General features: G+C 40.3%; 1 protein-coding gene across 1 annotated transcript in view; it reads left to right on the forward strand.

The window, feature by feature from the left end:
• got1 (glutamic-oxaloacetic transaminase 1, soluble) overlaps positions 1 to 14,622 on the forward strand; it is a 54,921-nt gene that overhangs the window by 28,719 nt on the left and 11,580 nt on the right. Inside the window, exons 7-8 of the mRNA XM_060842240.1 lie at positions 9,412 to 9,577; positions 13,790 to 13,932. Of these exons, the coding sequence (XP_060698223.1) occupies positions 9,412 to 9,577; positions 13,790 to 13,932 (309 nt within the window). The remainder of the gene's footprint in view (positions 1 to 9,411; positions 9,578 to 13,789; positions 13,933 to 14,622) is intronic.

Below are 14,622 nucleotides of genomic sequence, written 5' to 3' on the forward strand. Positions count from 1 at the left end.
TTACACCCTTTCCAGTTTAATAACAGCCTTCCTGTAACAGGGTGACCGGAATTGTACGCAGTGTGGCATTACCAATATCCTTGACAGCTGTTACGTGACACTCCAATTCCTGTACTCAGTGTTCTGACTGATGAAGGCAAGCATGCCGAACACCTTCTTCACCACCCTGTCTATCTGTGATGTCACTTTCAAGGAACTATGTGCCTATACCTTTGCAGTAAGGCATTTGATAAGGTTCCCCACGGTAGGTTATTGCACAGAATACAGAGCCATGGGATTGAGGGTGATGTAGTGGTTTCGATCAGACATTATCCAGCTGAAAGAAGACCGAGGATGGTGGTTGACAGGAAATGTTCATCCTAGAGTTCAGTTACTAGTGGTGTACTGCAAGAATCTGTTTTGGGGCCGCAGCTGTTTATCATTTTTATAAATAACCTACTTGAGGACTTAAGAGGATGGGTTAGTAAATTTGCGGATGATACTAAGGTCGGTGGAGTTATGGATGGTGCTGAAGGATGTTGCAGGTTACAGAGGGACACACTTAAACTGCAGAGCTGGGCCGAGCTGTGGCAAATGGAGTTTAATGTGGAAAAGTCTGAGTTGATTCACTTTGGAAGGGGCATCAGGAACAAAAAATACTGGGCTAATGGTAAGATTCTTGGTAGTGTAGATGAGCAAAGAGATCTCTGTGTCTATGTACATAGATCCCTGAAAGTTGCCATCCTGGTTGATAGGGTTGTTAAGAAGGCATACGGTGTGTTAGTTTTTATGGGTAGAAGGATTGAGTTTTGGAACCACGAGGTCATGCTGTAACTGTACAAAACTCTGGTAAGGCCACATTTGGAGTTTGCATACAGTTTTGGTTACCGCATTATCAGAAGGATGTGGAAGCTTTGGAAAGGGTTCAGAGGAGATTCACTAGGATGTCTTAGAAGAAACGCTGAGGAACTTAAGGCTGTTTTCGTTAGAAAGAAGGTTGAGAGGTGACTTGAGACATATAAGATAATCAGAGGGTTAGATGGGGAGTGAGAGCCTATTTCCTCAATTGGTGATGGCTAGCACAAGAGGTCATAGCTTTAAATTGAGCGATGATTCAAGTAAGATGGATGTCAGAGGTATTTTCTTTACTCAGAGTAGTAGCTGCATGGAACGTACAGCCTGCAACTGTAGTAGACTTGCCAACTTTAAGGGCATTTAAATGGTAATTGGAAAGACATATGGATGAAAATGGCATAGTATAGGATAGATGGGCTTCAGATTGGTTCCTCAGGTCACCGCAACGTTGACGGCCAATGGGGTTGTACTGTAGTGTAATGTTCTACATACCTCTAGATTAGATTAGATTACTCACAGTGTGGAAAGTCCACACCGACCCGCCGAAGCGCAACCCACCCATTCCCCTACATTTACCCCTTTACCTAACACTATGGGCAATTTAGAATAGCCAATTCACCTAACCTGCACATCTTTGTGACTGTGGGAGGAAACCGGAGCACCCGGAGGAAACCCACACAGACACGGGGAGAATGTGCAAACTCCACATAGTCAGTTGCCCGAGGCGGGAAATGAACCCGGGTCTCTGGCACTGTGAGGCAGCAGTGCTAACCACTGTGCCACCGTGCCGCCCACTGGGTCTCTCTAAGTTGAAGAGGCTGGTGAAACTTGGACTGTCCTCTTTAAGAAAAGAAAAGATTCAGGGAAAATTTAAGATATGTTCACAATGTTAAGGGATAGGGACTTGAAAAGGACAGTGGATAAATAATTTGAAGGGAATACAAATTGCAAGGCAATCAGGAGAGAGAACAGGATTGATTGCATCTGACAAGCATAATGTCTTGTGTACTGATACTCTATGATGTCCTTTAGCAACTTGTCTATGCAGTACTGTTAAAAGGCCAGAAGGTGGCAGGCACTGAGTGCAAGTGCATAGGATGTAGCACTTGCACTCAGATGGGTAATAATTTACACCTGTTTCTTTCCTAAAATAGATGAAAGCTTTTGCTCAGGGGCATGTGATGCTCAGAAAAAAAAGCTTGTGTTTTGGTTTTGATTTTGTTCCATTGGGACCTGAATAAACAACTGGTGTGTTTTTTGAAAATATGCTGGAAATTTTCTTTTCCAAACAGATTCTGTAAACATTAGCTTAGTTGGCTGGGTGGCTAGTTTGCAATGCAGAGTGATGCCAACAATGCCGATTCAATTCCTTTACCAGCTGGGGTCAGCATGGACTTCCTGCTTTCTCAACTTCAGCCTTTGCCTGAGTCATGGTGACCCTCAACTTAAACCACCACGAGACATCTTTTCTCTAATGAGAGAGCAGTCCTATGGTCCTCTGTAATGGCGGTTTTATTAGTTATTCGTTTTAAGCAACATTTTACTTTGCCACAGTTGCAGATAACTGAGATTTATGCACATTGTTTCCACTTTGGGAGCAATTAGAAAATTGTATCCAAAATGCAATTTAAATTGCTCGTTGGGTTAGGCTTCAATTTTGTGCTAAAATGAATTTGAATATCATTGTATTTTCAGAGGGTAACATAGTAGAGCTCATGTGTTGCTTTCATTAACTCCTATAGTAGTCATTGATATATTTAACAACATTAGCAAGAAAAATCTGTGCTTTGAAAAAAGATGTCCAGTTCTCCGTCTATGAGTAACCCGGCTTTAAAATCATTGAGTTTTTAAATATATTATTTGAAAATTGGCAATGGGTGACACTGAAAATGACTAGAGAAAAACTGCCATTGAAATGTTTTACTCGGACCTTCGCCCTCCGCATTGAAAAGACTTGGTGAAAATTAACTTTGATGAGCATTGAAAGTCACAGTTTCAAAAAGGTAAACACTTTGAAATTAATTTTTAAAAAATGTCAGTTTGTGGAATACATCTATTCAATGTGGATGAAAATAAATCAGTGTATAATGCTAAATTTTGTATATCAAAAGGTCTGCTTTGATCTTTTGAACTAGAGTCCACTTTTGTAAATGACAGTTTCTAACCTCTAACTTGCAAGGCTGAGATTTGTATAAACATCACATAAAAGGCATCAGCATAGATATATGAATAGGAAGTGTTTAGAGGGATATGGGGCAAGTGCTGACCAATGGGACTAAATTAGTTTAGGATATCTAATTCAGCATGGTCAGCATGGACGTGTTGGACCAAAGGGTCTGTTTCGATGATGTACATCTCTGTGACTCTTTGTAGGTGGCACAAAGACAAAGTGACATAATCTGAAAATGACAAAAAGCAACAGCATAATATTTCATTTCCAAACCACCATGTGTCAAGAGGTAGGCATGCCCCCAGTGCTGGTCTTTGTCCCTGCTCTCTGGATGTTGGTCTCTGTACAGCAGTTGAATGAGGAGATCTAATTTATGACCTGCTCAGTGATGTCCAGGTGGGTTCCACCAGGGCCACTTAACTCCTGACCTCATCACAGCCTTTGTTTAAACATGGACAAAAGAGCTGACTTCCAGAGGTGAGGGGATAGTGACAGCCTTTGATGTCTAAGCTATATTTGATTGAATGTGGCATCAAGCAGTCTGAGCAAAACTGGAATCGGATATTAGGAGATGAATTCTGCTGGTTGAAGGGCTCACAGGAAGATGGTCATGGTTGTTGGAGTTCAGTCATCTCCGCTCCAGGACATCTCTGCAGGAGTTCCTCAGGATAGTATCCTACACTCAACCATCTTCAGGTGCTTCGTCAATGACCTTCTCTCTATCAATAGATCAGAAGTGGGGATGTTTGCTGAGGATCGCACAACGTTTAGTACCATTCGCACCTCAGGTCCATGTTCCAGTGCAACAAGATCTGGAAAATATTCAGCTTGGGCTGACAAATGGCAAGCAACATCTGTGCCACACAAATGCCAGTCATTGACTATCACCACTCTAACCACCACTCCTTGACATTCAGCCATGTTACTGTCACTGATTCCCTCACTATCAACATTCTTAGGGTTGCTATTGACCAGAAACTCAACTGGACTTGTCACAAATATTTGGCTGCAAGATCAGATCAGGACTAAGAATACTGCAGTGAATAACTCAGCTCCTGACTCCCCAAAGCCTGTCTATCATCTACATGATACAAGTCAGTGATGGAATTCTCCCCACAGGGATGCAGCTTCATCACCACAAGAAGCTTGACACCATCTGGAACAAAACAGCCCAGTTGATTGACATCACATTCACAAGCATCCACTCCTTCCACCATCTACAAAATACATTGCACATAGATCCTCAGACAGCACTTTCCAAACCCACAACCACTTCCATCCAGAATAATAAGGACAGCAGATAAAGGGAAATCACCACCTGCATGTTATCCTCCAAGTTGCTCTCAATCCTGACTTGGAAATATATCACCAGTCCTTCACTGTTGCAAAAACCTGGAATTTTCTCCTTAGTGGCATTGTGGATCTACCTACAGGATGTGGACTGTAGTGGTACAAAAAGACAGGTCAATACCAACTTCTCAAAAGAGACAGGCAATGAATGCTGGCCGGCCAGCGAAGCCCGCATCCCATGAATGAATAAAAACAGATACTGCCGAAGGAAAGCTCTGCTTGGCATCCATATCAACTTGGCCTGTCCCAACCAACTGGCATCTCTGGTTGCTTCTTCTCATGCATAGGAGCCAATTTGATCTTATTTGATAATCAGCCTGCTCAAGAAAATAATTCCCTGAAAGGGGGTGTTGGACTGCAACCAACCAATTGTTACATGGAAAGCACCTTAAAAAATTCAGCAATATAATTAAACGAAAAACTGCAAATATTGGAGATCTTAAACAAAATCAGAAATTGCGAACGAAACTCAGCAGATCTACCAGTATCTGTAGGAAGAAATAGAGTTAAAGTTTTGAATCTGGTGACTCAAAATGTTAACACTCCTTTCTCTCCACAGATGCTACCAAACCTTATAAAATTCCATGGGTTTGTATCCAAAGCATCCTTGTGCAGGGAGATTAACATTTCAGTATAAACTACATACAACAATTTGTTACATGTGCCTTCCAAACAAAGTATCTGAAGGTTCTTCATGGGAACATAATGAGCAAACTTTGACATTGAGCCCATTGTGATTTATGGATCTGAATGGAGACATGTTTTAATGACAATCTTAAAGGTAGAAGGGTAGTGCATGATTTCCAGTATTTCAAACCTTAGAAGCTTGACGCAGAGCCATTGATGGTAGAGCAGTTAAAATCTGGGGTGCTCAAGGGGCTCAGCTTCGATGACTTACATCTTGGAGAATTGTGCGGCAGGAGTAGATTATAGAATAGGGCAACAGTGGGTTATGAGTGAATTTGAATTTGAAAATAAATATGAGCATTTTAAAATCAGCATTGCTTAACTAGAAATCAATGTAGGTTATTAAAATGGATGAAAGAGACGATGCAATTTAAAATTTGGGCAGTCATGTTTTGGATGACTTTGGTCATATAACAATTAAACCAATCTCCTAGTAATAATCAGTTTGTCAACGCAGACTGAATGACCACTGTCCCAGTTTGGTTCCTCAGTGAGAGTGAGTTGGCATTCATTCTCTGCTGTAATCTTAGATTAACCGTCTCCAGATAGAATTTGTGTAATATTCTTGATGTGTACAGTTGATTGCTATATTGAACAGTTGGAACAATCCATAGCAGTGTTTGAATGAAAACTGAATGCTTTTAGTGTATGTAGCAGGTGAGCTGACATGTTTCAGGGCTTTTCATGTGCTGTGAACGGGAACTTTTTTCATTAAGCTTATCAGATTCTGGTTGGTGGTTGAGAGATAATGTGGCACCAAATTTATGAGAAGTGGAATCGCACATAAAATCAAATGACCAGTTAAGTTTATTTTTGGAATGTTGGTTAAGGATTGGATATTAGTCAAGACATCCTGTAAGTCTTTTCATCACCAATGGTATTTTAATACCAACATTTATGACAATTGAAATATCCACTTGAATGTTATTGCCCTCTCTTGACCACAGCTGATTTGCACTATATGCCTCAGAAAATGAGTGTACAATCTCAATAGGTCCAGCTGTTCTTGCTCTTTTATTCTTTCCTTTTGAATAATCAGTGTGATTTTACATCTGCTTCTCATTCCAAAACTGCACTATATACTTGATGAGATGTAGTTCAGTAGGAATTTTGGCTGCAGCTTAACAATTTTTGAATCCTTAAAATAAAATCCATCACATTCTGAGTCAACCCAGCAAAACAACTTGAAGTATGAGATTTCAATTTTTAAATACTAGAAATGGTGTTTCCAATGAGTTGGATAGTCTGTTGTTTTATAATGAGGAGTTGTACAATGTAACCACGTTCTCACCCTTAAGTATAAGGGCACAGAGTAATTGCTGTGACCAAGTAGAATTGGATCAGCTGGGGGAATTTGAGGTCTCATATTAAGGAAAGTTTGTATTTTGCTGGATTCTGCTAAATTTCCAAAATGGCTTAAAGTGAATATTTGTACTCACTAATGGGAATTTAACCACACGAGTGAGACCGTTAAGAGTGACAAAATATTCTCAACTTCATTTAGATTGTTTGCATGTAGTATTTTTGATTTTTTTTTCATTGGATTGATTTGTATTTTCAGCACTGTTTTAGAGCTTGGGCCTAAAATGAGTGGCTTTCAGCATGGAGAATGGATGTTGAGGTCAAATGGGACAGTTTACCATATTAAATAAGGGAAGGAAACACAAGGTAACTGAGAAAAACTCAATATCTATCATGGGAAAGATGTTACAGTCTGTTATAAAAGATAGAGATTTGTAAATCATGAGGTGCATGGATAGGGTGAACAGTAAAGGTCTTTTTCTCAGGGTAGGGGAGTCCAAAACTAGAGGGCATAAGTTTAAGGTGAGAGGCGAAAGATAGACACGGGACCTAAGGGGCAATGTTTTCATGCTGAGTGTGGTGCATACATGGAATAAGCTGCCAGAGGAAGTGGTGAAGGCTGGTACAATTACAGCATTTAAAAGGCATCTTGATTGGTACATGAAGAGGAAGTCTTAGACAGATATGAGTCAAATGTTGACAAATAGCACTAGATTAATTTATGCATGGACAAGTTGGATGGAAGGGTCTGTTTCCATCTTATAGAACTCTATGCCTCTATCATATAATAGAACATTTACATGAAAAGCTGGATGAATCCAGCCCAGCCAATTATTGCCCCATCTGTCTACTCTCAAATCATCAATAAAGTGATGGAACATGTCATCAATAGTGCTATCAAGCAGCATCTGCTCAGTGACACTCAATTATGGTTCTGCCAGGGCCACTCAGCTCCTGACTTCAGTACAGCCTTGGTTCAAACATGGACAAAACTGAATTCCAGAGGTGAGGGTGACAACCCTTGACATCAAGGCTGCAGTTGACAGAGTGACATCAAGGAGCCCTAGCAAAACTGGAATCAGTGGGTATCAGGGGACAAACTATCTGGTGGTTAGAGTCATACCTGACACATAGGAAGATGGTTGTGGTTGTTGGAGGTCAGTCATCTCGGCTCCAGGGCATCTCTGCAGGAGTTCTTTAAGTTCGTGTCCTCGGCCCAACCATCTTCATCAATGACCTTCCCTCCATCATAAGTTCAGAAGGGTGATATTTGCTGATGATTGTACAATGTTCAGCATCATTTGCGATGACTCAGATACTGAAGCAGTCCATGTCCAAATGCAGTAAGAGCGGATCATATCTAAGCTTGGGTTGACACAAGGTAAGTAACATTTGCTGTACACAAATGCCAGACTATGACCATCACCAATAAGAGACAATCTAACCACTGCCCCATGACACTTAATGGTGAATCTCCTACTATCAACATCCTAGAGATTACCATTGATCAGAAATTCACCTCATTCACCACATAAACACAGTAGCTACAAGAACAGGTCAGAGGCTAGGTGTACTGTGCTGAGTAGCTCACCTCCTGACTTCCCAAAACCTGTCCACCATCTACAAGGCACAAATCAAGAATGTGATGCAATACTCCCCATTTGTGTGGATGAGTGCAGCACCAGCAACATTGACACAAAGCCTGTTTGATTGGCACTACATCCACAAGCATCCACTCTCCAACACTGATGCTGAGCAGCAGTGTATACTATCTACAAGATGCACTGCAAAAATTCACCAAAGTTCCTGAGACAACATCTTCCAAGTAATTTCCATCTTGAAAGACAAGGTCAGCAGATACATGTGAACACTACCACCTGCAAGTTAACCTCCAAGCCACACCCCATCCTGACTTTGAAATATATCGCCATTCTTCTATTGTTGCTTGGTCAAAACCCTGGAATTCTATCCCTAATGGCATTGTGGGTCAACCCACAGCAGACGGATTGCAGCAGTTCAAGATGGCAGCTCATCACCATCTTCTCAAGGGCAGTTAGGGATGGGCAATAAATGTTGGCCACCCAGCGATGCCCCCATTCTACACAAATTAAAAAAAAAATTAGAGATACATGATGTAATCAAGCAGAGTCAGCGAAGCTTCATTAAGGGGAAGACATGACTGAAAAGTGGATTATAGCTCTTTGAGGAGGTAAATAAAGAGACAAAACAGTAGATATAATATATTTGACTATATTTTCATCATGTCTAAATGCATTTGTAATTTTAGCTGTCCCATATCAATGAATTCTTTGCACTGTCTATACACCCTCAAACACTCTTTTTCAAATTCCAGAATTGTTTGTATAGCCTCAATTAGTTGTACTTTCAACACTTTAGTCTTATTTTGAGGGATGTTTTTCTTTCCATTCTGTTCTACTTCACCACTTCCCTTCAGGTCATACTTGTGATTAATCATTTTTTTAACCTCTACACCACATTTTCCTTTCACTTGGTGTCTGGTTTCATGCTTCTGTGGTGTTTTAGGATTTCTGCACTTTAGAAAAAGAGATTCTTTTGTTCATTTTTAGGATGTGATTATCATTGGCAAGGTCAGAATTGCTGCTAAGTTTTAAAAATTAGTTGCAGCAATAGTATTCCATTATCCAAAAGAAATTGTACTATGGAAGTCCTGCATTACAATTTCTGTTTCCATAATTTTATAAGATTTACCATTCGAAACAAGTGTTGGGTTTAAATAATTGCTCAATCAGAAACATTGTATTTTGCAACCTCGTACTCCTAGTGAGGATGCTCAGAGCCTACTCGATAATTCAGACATTTACTGTTAGTGTTGACTTATCCGCATAACAGAATCTTGAATTTTGTTATGCATGCTTGGTGTTTGGCTATGGTGTTGTATCATTTGTAATAGGCTGGACAAATGAAGAAAAGCTTCTACAACCATGATTACTTTAACCCCTGATAAATTTGTCTTAGACACTAGAAACTTGTGGTGCAATGTTAGAAAATGATGCATTTCTTAGCTTTCCCTCTTCCCTTACTTTTAGATGAACGAGTTGGGAACTTGTGCATTGTGGCCAAGGACACTGACAATGTGACAAGGATTCGCTCTCAAATGGAGAAGATAGCCCGGACTATCTGGTCAAATCCACCGGCTCATGGGGCTCTAGTTGTCACCAGGACTCTGAGTAACCCACAGCTCTTGGCTGAATGGTGAGAAGTTGCTGACTTAACAAATGTCTCTTAATTCTCTCGAGCAAAACAAAGTATGCATCAGCTGTTTTGAAAAAATAAATTTTAAGTCCAAGTATATCTAAAATTTTGCTGTTCTGCTAACTGATAGGAGTAATGGAATATACAGAGAAACCTCAACTATCCGAACGAGATGAGCGGACAGTATTTTGTTCAGATAATTGATTATTTGGTTAATTGATTCGATGCCTCTCCTCTGGAGCTCAGAGTTTTCTGAAGTTTTTTTTTTCCTTTCTCTGCCTGCTTTGCTCCCTCTCTCTGTCTCAGAGTTTGTTTTTGAACAGACACACACTTGTGTTTAAGGGACCTGCACCATTGCTGAAGCAATCTCTCCATCAGTTCAATGGGTTTGACACAGCAAGCACTTGCTAAATCTGCTCACCGTTCAGGAGACTGGGCAGTAGCACACTGCGTGTGAGCCCCCATCAGGCCCCACCCTCTCCCCAATCCCGACCAATCTTGACGCCCCGTCAGCCCGCCACCCCCGACCCCCAACGAGAGAGGATAATCAAAATCCCTCTGTACATCGTACCCATAAGGGAAGTGGTTACTAAACCCTTAGTTCGTAGAATAATTTTACAGTAGATCTAAATGCATACTGTGGTGGAGAGTAGAATGTTCAATTTTTTACATGAACTTTGGATAACTAAATCAACTCAGGGAATTCTAAATTAAAAACAGAATGTGCTTTAAATACTTAGCAGGTCTGACAGTACCTAGTTTAATGAAAGAGTGCAGGAGGACATGCCATGATCAGCATTAGGCATACCTAAAAATGAGATTTCAGTCTGGTGAAGGTTCAGTGCTGGATGACATACACGTCAAACAGTATAAGCAACAAGTGATAGATACAAATAAGCTATTCCACAGTCAACATATTGGAACTAAGGTCTGCCGTATCCAGTCTTATTTGCAGTTAGACAATTAAACAACTTGCTCCAGGAGGAGGCTGTACAAATAACACAGTGCACAATGATGGGTGAGCCCAGAACATCAGTGCAAAAGGTAAGGCTGAAGCATTTGTAACAATCTTCAGCCAGAATTGCTGAGCAAACTAGATTTTCTCTATAGGTTTTCAACATCACAATGCCAGTCTTTAGCCAATTTTATTCACTCCTGCAACACTTTAGAAACTTGACAGCATCCACGACAAACCACATCTACAGACATTCTCTTCCTTCACTACCAATACTAAAGAGTAGGGTAGACCTTCTACAGGTTGAACTGCAAGTTTCATCTAGGATGCTTAGACAGCACCTTCCAAATTCATGGCTACTACCATCTGGAAGAGCAAGGGCTATAGCTGTCACAACTCGAATTCTTCTCTTAAACTATTCATCATCTTGTGTTGGAAATATTGATATTCCTTCACTGTTGCTGGGTCAATATCCTGGAACCCCTTCCCTATAAGCATTGTAGATGTATATATAGCAAATACACTATAGCAGTTCAAGAAAGCAACTCACTACCATCTCAGGGGCATCTAGGGATGGGCAATAATTGCTGGCACATATCTTGAATGAAGTTTTTAAAAATCTGTGGGGAAAGAAAGTTTACTATGATTTCTTCAGAGCTGGAGTTTTGACAGTTTTCTGTGTATGTTCCTTTTGAAGCTATGCAGTAAAGAAATAAATTAAGAAAACTAGTTATCATATTTCCAGTACAATTGTAGACTGTCTGATCTAGACTCAATCAAATGTCAGTTTCTGCCTCTTCAACTTATCCTCATGACTGAAGTTTTTCATACCTGAAACTATTCTTGTAAAGATCTTTTTCTTGGGTTAATGCCTATCTTATATTTCTGATCTCTAGTTTTAGACTTAACCTATCTGGAAACATATTTTCTACAATTATTCTGACAAATATTTTGATATCCATTAATCTCTATAGGATCAACTCTTGGCCGTTTTTAGAGATGAGTCCCAGCCAGCTCAAACTTTTCTGCTGGAACAGCACAGTATTACAGAATTCTTATGACACTGAAGGAGGCCATTTAGCTCAATGTGTCTGCACCACTTCTCCAAATGAGCATCATGATTTAGTACCTTTCTCTTACATTTCTGCCCATACCCTTACAGATTATTACCATTTTAAATAATCATCCACGTTCTCTTGAATGCCTCAGTGGAACAAGCCTCCACCAGACTTTCAGGCAGTTCATTCCAGACCCAAACCATTCATGTGTAAAAATCTTTCTCACCTTCCATTTGCTTCCTTTGTAAATCACTTCAAATTTCTGCCCTCTTGTTCTTGATCCTTTTACAGGTGGAAACAGTTTCTTTGAACTACTGTATCCAGCCCACTCCCCCACCTCCCCGCGCCACAATTTAGAAACCTTCATGAAATCTGTCTTTCTTAACCTTCTTTTCTCCAAGGAATCTCTTCAAGTCTCAATTTTTCCAATCTGTCCTCATTATGAAGTGTTTTAACAGTTGAATGATTCTTGTAAATCTTTTCTGCACTCTCTCTGATGCATTCACATTTGAAGTTTAACAAAGTGAGAAAGACTTTTTTACATGTGTGGTTTGGCTCTGGAATGAACTGCTTGGAAGTGTGGGGAAGCTTGTTCCATTGAGGCATTCAAGAGGACAAATGCCATTTTCAAGTTCATCTTCATCTCCTTGCTCTTTAGACCATACTTAGAGTATTATGGACAGCTCTCTGGTCTAAATATTTGTAGAAAATGTACCTTTTAATGGAATAAAGAAAGATAGCGGGGCAGAACTGTTGAGGAAGGGAATTACAATTTTGTTTTAATCATTCATGGGATAAGGGCATCATTGCCCATCTCTACTGGCTGTTAAAAGTCAACCATATTGCTGTTGGTCTGGATTCACATGTAGTCCAGACCAGATAAGGATAGCAGTTTCCTTCCCTAAAGGCCATTGTTGAATCAGGTGGGTTTTTCCAACAATTGAAGATGGTTTCTTGGTCATCGTGAGATTCTTAATTCCAGATTTGTATTGAATTCAGATTCCACCATCTGCTTTGGCAGGTTTCGAATCCAAGTCCCCTGAACGTTACTAGGTTCTGGTTATTATTAGTCCAGTGATAATACCACTCAGCCCTGGCCTCCTCTAAATGGTTCGGTACTGTTCATCTAAAGGTGCAATAACCAATGGTGGAATGGTAAAACTGAAATGTGAAAAAGGCCACAATTGAAGCATTTTCTAATATATCATATGTTCAACCTGGAGAGAACTTGCCCTTTCCAAACTATATATTAAATCCTATGATAGGTCAGACATCAAGCTATAAGGTCAGTACAGAGTATCCAGCTGTGCTACTTGGTCCTCTCTAGTTGAAAGCAAATTTGGCCTGTTTAAAAAATACGTAACAAGAGACTCAAGGACCCTGAATGATTGGACTCACTTGTGCTGGTTTCAATTTTGCTTCCCTTCGTCTTATGATGTGAGCTGTCATGTACTTAGCCCTGGTGTTTTTGATTGTCATGGCATACTTGATGCATTCTGATTAGTATTTATCAGTGCCAGTGAAGCAGCTTTGCTTAATTTCTTTCACAACAATGCAGATTTTTACCATGTGTTTTTTAAAAATATATCATTCTCTACTCATTTATAGTTGTATATTTATGCCATACTTTGTTTTTGCTTTTGCTGTTTCTCTGATTTCCCGCCAGGTCCTTTTGTATTCTCAATATTAAGTTTATTCTGAGGCAAGTCTTTGTATAAATTCTTGCACTAATTGCTACCTATTGTTGCTTCCCTCTCCTGTTCCATGCACAAACATGACTTGTAAATTTCACTTCCAAACTGGTTACCCTTATTACAGCAAGTGTGCACTTCCAGAGGTACACAACAACCCGAGGAAATTTGTAATCCTGTTTATCATGCTTGTTACTAGTTTGAATTGTGATAATCTTGCAGGTATATATTAGCTAAGCACAGTTCATGCTAATGCTCACTACTGCGTTTCACTGGAAATGTATGAGCTGAAAGTAATATGGAGACCTTTCAATGTAGGATACCAACATTAATTGTTAGCACTTCTCTCCACTATAATTGAAAGCAACTAACTCTGCTTAGCAAGAATTTGAAATCATACCTTGAACTTTCTGCGATTGTTACCATATCAGAGAGCTGGTCCACTGTAATAAATTACTTACTAATATTCTTTTCCTGCTATTTCTTCTTCCCACCATCCCCTCCCTAGGAAAGGTAATGTGAAGACCATGGCTGACCGTATTTTACTGATGAGAGTACAGTTGAAGGAGAAGCTGCAGAAACTGGGGACACCAGGCACATGGGACCATCTCACTCAGCAGATTGGAATGTTCAGCTTCACAGGACTCGATCGTATGTATAGCGCTTAATGTAAATCTGTCTATAATGTTGCCTGATTAGAAGAGAGAGCTCTGAGGTTGCATTTGTTCTAAATATGCATTTGATTTGTTTCATAGAGATTAGCCAGCCACATATTGAGGTGATCTGGTAGTTGTGCAGCATCTTGTATACAATGGGAGGATAATTGGAATAATGACCTTGCTTTACATGTGCGCACACAGTCTGGTCAAGAGTGTCGTGAATTCTAAAAGAAGACTAAAGCTGCACTGCATTGCTAATCCTCAATACAGTGGCTGGAATGTTTTGCTTCCAGTGATGGCAAGATTGGAGATGGTATGAGCATGTCATTCGATAGGATGGTATTGCACCCAAGTCCTGCTAATTTACTCATCCCTGTCAGAATTGATTATAAAATCATAGAATCCCTATAATGTGGAAGCTGGATATTCAGCCCATTGTATCCACACCAACCCTCTGAAGACTATCCCACTCAGACCCACCCCCATACGCTAACCCTGTAACCTTGCATTTCTCCATGGCTAATCCACCTAGCCTGCTCGTTCCAGGATTCTATGGGCAATTTATTTGGCCAATCCACTTAACCTGCATATCTTTGGACTGTGGAAGAAACCCACGCAGACACAGGGAGACTGTGCAAGCTCCTCAAAGTCGCCCGAGGGTGGAATCGAACCCGGGTCCCTG

This window comes from Hemiscyllium ocellatum, chromosome 22 (genome assembly GCF_020745735.1).
Source record: "Hemiscyllium ocellatum isolate sHemOce1 chromosome 22, sHemOce1.pat.X.cur, whole genome shotgun sequence".
Taxonomy (NCBI): Eukaryota; Metazoa; Chordata; class Chondrichthyes; order Orectolobiformes; family Hemiscylliidae; genus Hemiscyllium; species Hemiscyllium ocellatum.